The sequence below is a fragment of the Oncorhynchus keta genome, chromosome 28, assembly GCF_023373465.1.
Source record: "Oncorhynchus keta strain PuntledgeMale-10-30-2019 chromosome 28, Oket_V2, whole genome shotgun sequence".
Lineage (NCBI taxonomy): Eukaryota > Metazoa > Chordata > Actinopteri > Salmoniformes > Salmonidae > Oncorhynchus > Oncorhynchus keta.
Window position 1 is genome coordinate 67,133,252 of NC_068448.1, and position 11,510 is coordinate 67,144,761.

An 11,510-nucleotide genomic window follows, 5' to 3' on the forward strand; every position below is an offset into this window, starting at 1 on the left:
GTCCCTGGTTCGCGCCCGGGTATGGGCGAGGGGACGGTTTAAAAAATTATACTGTTACACTTGGGTAGGGTAGGGCCTGAACGTTTCAGCATGGGTAGTGCTGGAGCTTAAAATTCATGCCCGTGCAGGGCTCTACTGTGAAGTGACTTGGATGAAATGACCCAGTCAAAAGGCCCAGGTCATGAAAGCCCTTGATAGCATCAATATTCAGGCACCTCCTGTTTTCCACTGGAATGTAGACAGTGACACATGTTTAGGAGGGGAGATCACCGCAAGGTCTTGCCAGGCATATCAGGTAAGCATCTGGCACGACGGAAGGAACATAAGAACTACTACAGGTGCCACGGTGTGTACGGGTGTAATGGACATCACGCTGCTTGCTTAGCGAGTACCACTTCCTCCTGATACGGCTCACAGCGAGGCTCAAACCCAGGACCTCTGCCTTGCTAGCACACGTGATCGCCTTCTCACAGTCTTTACCAGTCAGCGCCTCTGAAGAGCTCGCTATTCGGCAGGGCAAGGGGGGACACATGGCGGAGAAGTGATGTTCACACATCCCCTAGGATAAGTTGGGTAAGTTTAATCAGGTGTTGTAGAGCTGGTCTGGAACCAAACCCTGCACACACCCCTGACTCCAATGTGATAACAATACAGCAAAACAGATTAACAGGATTTCAATTTACTCTTGCAGGTGGCCAAAAATAACTATCTGAAAGCCACACCCCTAATAAGCAGCACACCCAGTCTTCTGATCTGACCCGCTGGGTCATATCCCTATAACCCAGCATCAACAACCCAACCTTGTTATTTCTAACCTTTTACTGCAATGGGCAAATAAGGGTCACAGTGTTTCTTGGTAGTCTTAAACATATCTACTTTGAAACAAAAGTATACACCTCACACACATGGTTATGAGCTTAAAAAAAGAAGACACCTGTACCATGTCATAGATAGTTGAAATGTATTACATTTTGAGTTTGCATCCCAATTTTACACATCACAGAAGACTGAAATATAACAAAACTGTTAATTGCCATTAATTAAGAAAAATATTCACAACATTCCACCCATGAGGCCACTAGGTCATTTGACTGCAGGAAAGGTCTACAGAAAACAACCCAATTAAGTGACCCAATGCCTGCCAGCCAGCAGTTGGGTCATCCTAACAACCCAGCATGTTTTTGTGTTTGTTTAGTGTTTTTTTGTGTTTCCTCCATTTCCCCACTCTAACTCTCTCCGTCCTTACGGTATACTTCCACTCATCCATATCTCTTCCCACTCTAACTCTCTCCGTCCTTACGGTATACTTCCACTCATCCATATCTCTTCCCACTCTAACTCTCTCCGTCCTTACGGTATACTTCCACTCATCCATATCTCTTCCCACTCTAACTCTCTCCGTCCTTACGGTATACTTCCACTCATCCATATCTCTTCCCACTCTACCTACCTCTCTCCGTCCTTACGGTATACTTCCACTCATCCATATCTCTTCCCACTCTACCTCTCTCCGTCCTTACGGTATACTTCCACTCATCCATATCTCTTCCCACTCTAACTCTCTCCGTCCTTACGGTATACTTCCACTCATCCATGTCTCTTCCCACTCTAACTCTCTCCGTCCTTACGGTATACTTCCACTCATCCATATCTCTTCCCACTCATCCATATCTCTTCCCACTCTACCTCTCTCCGTCCTTACGGTATACTTCCACTCATCCATATCTCTTCCCACTCTACCTCTCTCCGTCCTTACGGTATACTTCCACATCTCTTCCCACTCTACCTCTCTCCGTCCTTAAGGTATGCTTCCACTCATCCATATCTCTTCCCACTCTACCTCTCTCCGTCCTTACGGTATACTTCCACTCATCCATATCTCTTCCCACTCTACCTACCTCTCTCCGTCCTTACAGTATACTTCCACTCATCCATATCCCTTCCCACTCTACCTACCTCTCTCCGTCCTTACGGTATGCTTCCACTCATCCATATCTCTCCCCACTCTAACTCTCTCCGTCCTTACGGTATACTTCCACTCATCCATATCTCTTCCCACTCTACCTACCTCTCTCCGTCCTTACGGTATACTTCCACTCATCCATATCTCTTCCCACTCTACCTACGTCTCTCCGTCCTTACGGTATACTTCCACTCATCCATATCTCTTCCCACTCTACCTACCTCTCTCTTCCTACTCTCACTCTCCTCTTTACTCTACATTTTATTCCTAGCAGATCAATATTGACCATCTCAGCAGCCTGCTACAGCTCTGATATGTCCATGAGCAGATCAATGCTCTGTGATCCTCCTCCCTGATGGATCAGAACCAGAAGCACCGTCACCACCATAACTCATTACTGAAGAGTTGACGGACTCCAAGAATACTCAAACAGAACTTGTTTAGGACGGCAAGACTTTATTTAACAGCATACTTCAGCATATGGAGATGTTCTCAAAAATCACACCCTTCTATAAACTTTAAAACGGGAGGCCCTAAAGCTTCTCCCTCGAGTGCCATACCAGACTGATTCTTCATTGGTTAATACAGAACGGTGGGTAGCCTGTGTGCAAATATTTTGAGTGTCGGGTGCAATGTAGTGCACGTTTGTGCGTGTTCAGCAAAATATGAATGACCTTGTAAAAGGCCGGTAAAACTACTCTCATCTTGATATAACCACACATGCAATCAAAAATACATATACCTGGTAGAGTCCTGTTTAATCACCCCCCTCTCAAAATGCATCAATAGCTCAATCCGACCATCTTTACTGTACTAGCTCAGTCCCTTAGTTTGGCTCTGGGTTGACCCCTCAACCCTTAAGGTCACTACCTGGTCCGTGTTACCTGGTCCCGTGCCAGCCTTTCATGGCTATAAAGCAAGGCGCTATTCTAAATAATGGATAGAGGGAGGCTGCATAATTCATCCTCTCTCTTTCCTGTATGACTGGTGCCTTATTTCAGCAGACACCGTGCCTCTGTGGCGCAGCCACGCCACCACTCAGATGTCACACTATCACTGCAGCTCCCTCAGCGCTTATTATACACCAGCATTTAGCCGGTCCGGCAGCTTTGTGTTTCAAACCGTATTAAACATCGCTATTGTAATGACCACCGATTTAATGTGAGAGTCGGAAAGAGACACTCAGTCAAAGTCACAACCCAAAAGAGGAAAAACAATCCGTACAACAGAGTGAACTGTACAGTCAAAGGCATACAAAGTCAGTCATATGACTTAAAACATAGTCCATGCAAACTACAAACTCGACAGCTCAGTTGAAGATCCCACCCTCTGAAGGATTCTTGGTGAATCGGAGGTTCCCCAATTCACCCCACATCCTCCCCTACCCCCTCCCATTGTGAGGTCCAGGATAGCGTTACCGACGGAGGAGCGTCGTCTGACCGCCTGACCCCTATGAGGTGCCATGGCTGTTCCTGTCCCCAAGGTGACCTCTAGTCAAGTCGTCTACTTCCTGGTTAAGGTTGACCTGCTGGTCTGCTGGTTGCTAGGACAGCCAGTCTGTCCAATTACTACAGTGACAGAGTGAATGGTGAGACGGTGGAGCGCCTCTTTCCTGCAGTACAGGCTAGTAATCCTCTCTCTGTCTGCTCTGCAACTTCCCCTACCTGCTAATCCATACACTGATAATCCAACAGGTGAGACCAGAGATTGTACACGCGCAATATACATGTATACTTAATCCCATATACTACACTGTACTGTTCACTCACACACACAATTACAGCAGTGACGCATTTTGTATTTACACATGCAACGTCCCCCAACATGCAGTTAACTACTCCCTTGCTCTCACCCACTCTTCCCCAATCTAACTCAACAGTCAACACCCAAACACATGCATGCATCTATGTGCATGCTTAAAGGATGCCATGTGCATATGCATGGGACATGGGTACGTGTGCTTTATTTACATGTATGCAAGCATACCATGTGGTTCTGTGTGTCTGTATGTATAGTAAATGCGTGTGTTTGTCAATGTGTACTAGATCATGTGAAGTGAATACATGGTGATCAATACAGTATGGGTTTGTGGTAATGACTGGAGTGGAGTCAGTGGAATGGTATCAAACACATGGCTTCCAGGTATTTGATGCCATTCCATTCGCTCCACTCTGGACATTATTTATGAGCTGTTCTCCCCTCAGCAGCCTCCACTGGTGTGAATGCTAATCAAGTGTATTTACTACAAGCACATGCAGTGACTGTGCAGAAAGGCAGACAAGCCGAGTCCAGCAGTCACCAGCCCTGGTCCTAGAGAGTAGTGTTCCTCTGGTATCAGGGTTAGTGATTACCACTGTGCTCTAGGCCAGGGTCGGGGTCAATTCTCATTTGAAATTCACTCATTAAATAGAATTGTCCCCGACCGCTGCTTTAGTCATTATAGGCTACTATTCCAGTGCATGCACTAGTGAACTCCAAGATGTGGGGAGCGCCAGCCAGGCCAGCCTGTGTAAGAGAAGACTCCAACTCACTTTTTTCAAACCTGTTAGCGAGTCGGGAGCGCATGGCGGCCACGCCGACGCTCAGCTCTGGGTCCAGGTGGTCAGGAGACTTCTCCTGCCTAATGAGAGTCAACACTAACTGCTCTGGGGGAGAGAGATCGGGCCACCAGCCGCGGGACGGGAGAGAACAACACACAAGACATAGGGTCAGTCAGTAACGCCACTGTGGGCCGGGGCCGGGCGCACACAACAACACACACACACATGAGTAAGTCAATGATGGGTGTCTGTGTGTAGGTGAGTGGTGAGTTCAGGTGTGAGTCTGGAAGAGGCAATTGAAATTGAGTGTGTGTGTGTGTTTGCGTATGTCAACTGTATGTGTGTCTCTGCTTGTGAAACTATGTCAATGCTGTTGGAAAATGGTTGACATTGTCTTGAGTCCTATGACAGTTGTACAACACTGCTCCTTTGTGGTCAACTGGTCTCATTGCCTTCTGAAGTTTTTCTGCAGCTCACAATACTCACCGTACCGGCCACACGTCTGTCCATAGAGACCATTTATTCCCAAATGGTATCCTTAACAACCTAGAAAAATAAAGGAGAGCCGCACACTCTAGGAGCTCAGAGGGAAAAATATGTCTGTCCAACGTTTCGACAGACAAGCGGTCTTCGTCTGAGCTCCTAGAGTGTGCGGTTCTCCTTTATGTTTTTAAGTGTTCCACTCCGCTAGCCAGCACCTCGCCTAAATAGGTGTGCTTTTCTTTCGCCTCTAGATTATCCTTTACAACCTAGCAGCCATGACAACCAGGAATTATTTGTCTCCAACAGACCCGCCTCAGACACACAGACAATAAACCTGATTTATCTCATTATATCCTTATACCTGGTAAACAAACCACACTTATTTGGGGACTGTACACACAGAATAGTAATGTCGCCCAATGCTCAGTGAAGAACTGTCCACATCTCCCTTACATGTCATTGTTTGGTTTGCAATTGAAGCATCCAGTTAATAGAATAGAGAATCTCTAAACACTGTAGGACTGAGATCAGAGAGGGTGATCCAGCTATACTCCTTCACAATACCTGACATGACTTCACCTGCAGAACACACACTTCGTCAGAATACATCCCTGGATTTCACACTTGGATTAGCATATGTCCTTCGAGAGTAAAGATTTGGCTTTGAATGCATGAGCAGCTAATAGTGTGGACTCTCTGCACGTGTAGGACAGGTCACTCTCTCCTGTCAGAAGACAAATTATCTTTGTGTCACATGTAGGATAGGTCACTCTCTCCTGTCAGAACACACCTTATCTTTGTGTCACATGTAGGATAGGTCACTCTCTCCTGTCAGAACACACCTTATCTTTGTATCACATGTAGGATAGGTCACTCTCTCCTGTCAGAACACACCTTATCTGTGTCACATATAGGATAGGTCACTCTCTCCTGTCAGAACACACCTTATCTATGTCTCACATATAGGATAGGTCACTCTCTCCTGTCAGAACACACCTTATCTATGTGTCACATATAGGATAGGTCACTCTCCTGTCAGAACACACCTTATCTATGTGTCACATATAGGATAGGTCACTCTCTCCTGTCAGAACACACTTTACCTTTGTGTCACATATAGGATAGGTCACTCTCCTGTCAGAACACACCTTATCTATGTGTCACATATAGGATAGGTCACTCTCTCCTGTCAGAACACACCTTATCTGTGTGTCACATATAGGATAGGTCACTCTCCTGTCAGAACACACCTTATCTATGTGTCACATATAGGATAGGTCACTCTCCTGTCAGAACACACCTTATCTATGTGTCACATATAGGATAGGTCACTCTCTCCTGTCAGAACACACTTTACCTTTGTGTCACATATAGGATAGGTCACTCTCCTGTCAGAACACACCTTATCTATGTGTCACATATAGGATAGGTCACTCTCTCCTGTCAGAACACACCTTATCTGTGTGTCACATATAGGATAGGTCACTCTCCTGTCAGAACACACCTTATCTATGTGTCACATATAGGATAGGTCACTCTCTCCTGTCAGAACACACTTTACCTTTGTGTCACATATAGGATAGGTCACTCTCCTGTCAGAACACACCTTATCTATGTGTCACATATAGGATAGGTCACTCTCTCCTGTCAGAACACACTTTACCTTTGTGTCACATATAGGATAGGTCACTCTCCTGTCAGAACACACCTTATCTATGTGTCACATATAGGATAGGTCACTCTCCTGTCAGAACACACCTTATCTAATACTTATTTTCCACCATAATTTGCAAATAAATTCATTAAAAATCCTACAATGTGATTTTCTGGATTTTTTTTCTCTCATTTTGTCTGTCATAGTTAAGTGTGCCTATGATGAAAATTACAGGCCTCTCATATTTTTAAGTGGGAGAACTTGCACAATTGTTGGCTGACTAAATACTTTTTTGCCCCACTGTATGTGTCACATATGATAGGTCACTCTCTCCTGTCAGAACACACCTTATCTATGTGTCACATATAGGATAGGTCACTCTCCTGTCAGAACACACCTTACCTATGTGTCACATATAGGATAGGTCACTCTCCTGTCAGAACACACCGTACCTATGTGTCACATATAGGATAGGTCACTCTCTCCTGTCAGAACACACCTTATCTATGTGTCACATGTAGGATAGGCCACTCTCTCCTGTCAGAACACAACTTATCTATGTGTCACATGTAGGATAGGTCACTCTCTCCTGTCAGAACACACCTTATCTATGTGTCACATGTAGGATAGGCCACTCTCTCCTGTCAGAACACACCTTATCTATGTGTCACATGTAGGATAGGCCACTCTCCTGTCAGAACACACCTTATCTATGTGTCCTTTGGGACTTTTGTACTTTGGGACTTCATGCACACACTTGACATTCTCTTTATTCATCCCTTTCCCTCACATCCTGTGTGTGTGTGTGTGTGTGTGTGTGTGTGTGTGTGTGTGTGTGTGTGTGTGTGTGTGTGTGTGTGTGTGTGTGTGTGTGTGTGTGTACATCAGTGGAGGTTGCTGTGGGGAGGACGGCTCATAATAATGGCTGGAACGGAGTAAATGGAATGGCATTAAACACATTGAAACTGTGTGTTTGATGTGCACTACATTATCAAAAGTATGTGGACACGTGCTTGTCCAACATCTCATTCCAAAATCATGGGCATTAACATTGCCTTGGTCTCCCCTTTGCTGCTATAACAGCCTCCACTCTCCTGAGAAGGCTTCCCATTAGAAGCTTCCATTCAATCAAAAGTGCATTAGTGAGGTGGGGCGCTGATGTTCGCCGATTAAGCCTGGCTCTCAGTCAGCGTTCCAATTCATCCCAAAGGTCTTCAATGGGGTTGAGGTCTGGGCTCTGTGCAGGAAAGGGTTTTCCCTAAACTGTTGCCACAAAGTTGGAAGCACTGAATTGTCTAGAATGTCATTGTATGCTGTAGCTTTAAGATTTCCCTTCACTGGAACTAAGGGGCCTAGCCCGAACCATGAAAAACAAGCCCAGACCATTATTCCTCCTTCACCAAATTTTACAGTTGGCACCACACATTGGGGCAGGTAGCGTTCTCCTGGCATGTGCCAAACCCAGATTCGTCTGTCAGATTGCAAGATGGTGAAGCATGATTCATCACTCCAGAGAATACGTTTCCACTGCTCCAGAGTCCAATGGCGGTGAGCTTTACACCACTCCAGCCAAAGCTCGGCATTGCGCATGGTGATCTTAGGCTTGTGTGTGGCTGCTCGGCCATGGAAACCTATTTCATGAAGCTCCCAGATGAACAGTTCTAGTGCTGACGTTGCTTCCAGAGGCAGTTTGGAACTTGTTAGTGAGCGTTGCAAGCGCTTCATTACTCGGCGGTCCCGTCCTGCTAGAGCGGTCCCGTTGTTGCTCCTAGACGTTTCTATTTCATAATAAGAGCACTTACAGTTGACTGGGACCGCTCTAGCAGGGCAGAAATTTGCCTAACTGACTTGTTGGAAAGGTGGCATCCTATGACGCAGCCACGCTGAAAGTCACTGAGCTCTTCAGTAAGGCCATTCTGCTGCCAATATTCGTCTATGGAGATTGCATGGCTGTGTGCTCGATTGTATACACTTGTCAGCAATGGGAGTGGCTCAAATAACTGAATACACTAACTTGAAGGGGTGTCAAAATACTTTTGTATATATATAGTGTATTTGATACCATTCCAATCACTCTTCTCCTGCCACGACCACGAGCCAGTCCTCCCAACCTCCTGTGGTGCACATGTGTTTAATAAAACGCATCTGTCAGTCATCAGTCTGTTTGACAGATCAGGCCAGTGAGGCCACCAGGCTGTAACAGCCTGGGTGATTATGGCTAAATTCCAGGTCAAAAGGATTGTGGGAAAGATTGAAGTTAACCAAGAAGAGCTGAGAAGGTGCAAAAGAACACAGTGACTGGCAACGTGGGACACGGACACACCTTCAAGAGGGCGAAGGAGAGTGTAATACGGGACTACGGTGTGTGTGTGTGGTGGAGTCTGTTGAGAGAGTAGGTCTACAAAGGCTTGTTCTTTGATGTGTCTTCCTGTCTTGACTCCTGACGGCACTAATTAACCCAGAGTAAGAGACATTTTCTGAACTAACTAATGATTTGGGTTTGAAGTAGTGATGTCCAGGTATGGAAACCATATTGATGCTGTTCTCCCTTTCACTCTGATGGGGATCTTTAGCCTGGAGACAGATTGATGCTGTTCTCCCTTTCACTCTGATGGGGATCTTTAGCCTGGAGACAGATTGATGCTGTTCTCCCTTTCACTCTGATGGGGATCTTTAGCCTGGAGACAGATTGATGCTGTTCTCCCTTTCACTCTAATGGGGATCTTTAGCCTGGAGACAGATTGATGCTGTTCTCTCTCTCACTCTGATGGGGATCCCTAGCCTGGAGACAGATTGATGCTGTTCTCTCTCTCACTCTGATGGGGATCCCTAGCCTGGAGACAGATTGATGCTGTTATCTCTATCACTCTGATGGGGATCCCTAGCCTGGAGACAATTTGACCTGACCCAGTTGGCGCTTCTCTCTCTCTCTATCCTGACAATATGCCCTGGCTGCTTTCTATTTCTGGAACCTGCTGGAGGCAAAGCACAGTCACACACAAACACACAGCAGCCCCACAATGTACTTGTGCCAGCACTCATGGACATTCAGCCACACAAGTTTCCAGGACAATCCCTCTAAAGCCTCTATAGACACAAGAGCAAACAAACTGTTCTCTCATCTCCAGCGGCATCGCTGTCAAACCTGCCCCTGCCGCGATGCCAGCTATCTCCCAAAACACTGACCTCCCCCCCTTTAATCCTTGCAGCTCGGCCAAAAACCTATTTTGGCCCATAGCACTCACGCAGCCAAAATGCAAATAATCATGCTAGGACGTTCTGTGTGTGCATAAGAGTCCGTGGACATATCACTATGCGCTGTGTAGAGGGTGCAGTGCAACGATGTGTTCGGCTGTCCCTGTAAATGCAAAAGGCGCATCTGTGACTCATTCCTTTATTTTTCGGGGACAAAGGTGCATTGAATAGCCCCCCCCCAAAACAACAACAACAACATTATGCTGCACAACTATATAGGCCTAGAAAGCACATATCTGGTGTCCGCCTGTCTGGGCTCCGCGTGACTTTAACAGGTGATGGCCTTCCGGCAAGGGGCTTAGAATAAGATCAATTAAATAGTCACGTGCCCTTTAAGTCATTGAAGGTGTTAAGCTCTCCCACAGTGCCGCCGAACTAATTTACGTGCTCAGAAAAAAAGTAATATTCTGACAGTATGCACCCTGTACCATTTACAACTCTCCCAGAGAAAAGAAAGACATTCCTTGGAAAAATACATAGGCATTTATGTCTAGGCTAGCCTACATAGACTATTACGCGCAAAGAATGGGTGCGAGCACTGTTTATAGTGAGGCCATGACAACTCGGTCCCGCTCACCTGCAATAACCTCCATTTACCCGGCTTTACTGTCATATCTGCAGCATCATTAATACATCATACAAAGCATTGGAAATTGGTTCAGTTGAAGCGCAGCGCCCCCATCCCGAGTCTGTCTGTGCCAACACCAGAACAGCCCTGTTGTTTGTACTGACTGTATATGACAGGCGTAATAAGCAGCTGCATCGCCACCCGTGTCGCAGTCCTGGGCTCAACAAGGCTATCCCAATCCTATAGCCCCACTAATATAACACGCATAGGCCTATAGAATTGGACCGATTGTGCCATTAGAACCAAGTCCTCACTGCAATGTACAAGTCACTGCCAGTTCGATCCCTATAGCTACCAATGGAGCTGTACTAGCCTGTACTATAAGCTACTGTACTATAGGCTACATGCCTCCGCCCCTCTTGTCATGCTTACCTCCCTCGCTGTGGATCTTCTTCGATCGCCGGTTGAAGTACATCCTGATCTTGAGCCGGGGGTTTGTATTGGCCTGGAAGAGGGCGGCCGGGGCGCTGGCATGCCGGTGGCTCACGTACAAAGTGGGGGAATGCGGGCCCGGGATAAGGCTGCGTTCGCTGGGAGATGAATCATGTTCGATCGTTGGACGAGGGACGGCGATGGGTCGGCTCAGCAGTGACGAGAGCGCGCATAGGGGTGAGACGTGTTTGTGCGTGCGCGCGTCCTCGGCCAAGATCACAAAAAGCCTGATCCGTTGCATAAGTAGGATCCTCGCGTGAATCTCGTTCCTTCATCCTGATTCACTTTGCTTCAATTGGACATTCATGTAGCTGAGTGTGTGCCCTAAGTTAAGTCTAATATCACGTCAAGCATAAGTATAGCCTAATTCAGTAAGCCTAGTCGGGCCATAGACGCAGAAAGGCCAACACTTTAGAGGTAGGCTAAATAGATAACTACTAGGGAATATGGCTATTAGCACTTCGGTACTATGACCATTTCACATGTGCATCTTTGATCATAACCTCACTGTCCTACTTAGTGTAAGGTTCATCTAATTGCATAGGCCTGAGTAAC

General features: G+C 46.4%; 1 protein-coding gene across 7 annotated transcripts in view; it reads right to left on the bottom strand.

Annotated features, from left to right (window-relative positions):
* Positions 1–11,222, bottom strand: part of atp8a2 (ATPase phospholipid transporting 8A2) — a 68,731-nt gene extending 57,509 nt beyond the window's left edge. For 3 of the 7 annotated variants that reach the window (XM_052483697.1, XM_052483696.1, XM_052483700.1), the window contains exons 1-2: positions 10,896–11,222; positions 4,495–4,608 (exon numbers count right to left, since the gene is read on the bottom strand). In XM_052483697.1, the coding sequence (XP_052339657.1) occupies positions 4,495–4,608; positions 10,896–11,196 (415 nt within the window). In that variant the 5' untranslated portion in view covers positions 11,197–11,222. The remainder of the gene's footprint in view (positions 1–4,494; positions 4,609–10,895) is intronic. The other 4 variants (XM_052483702.1, XM_052483701.1, XM_052483699.1 and 1 more) reach the window with 2 other exon arrangements.
* Positions 11,223–11,510: the final 288 nt, after the last annotated feature.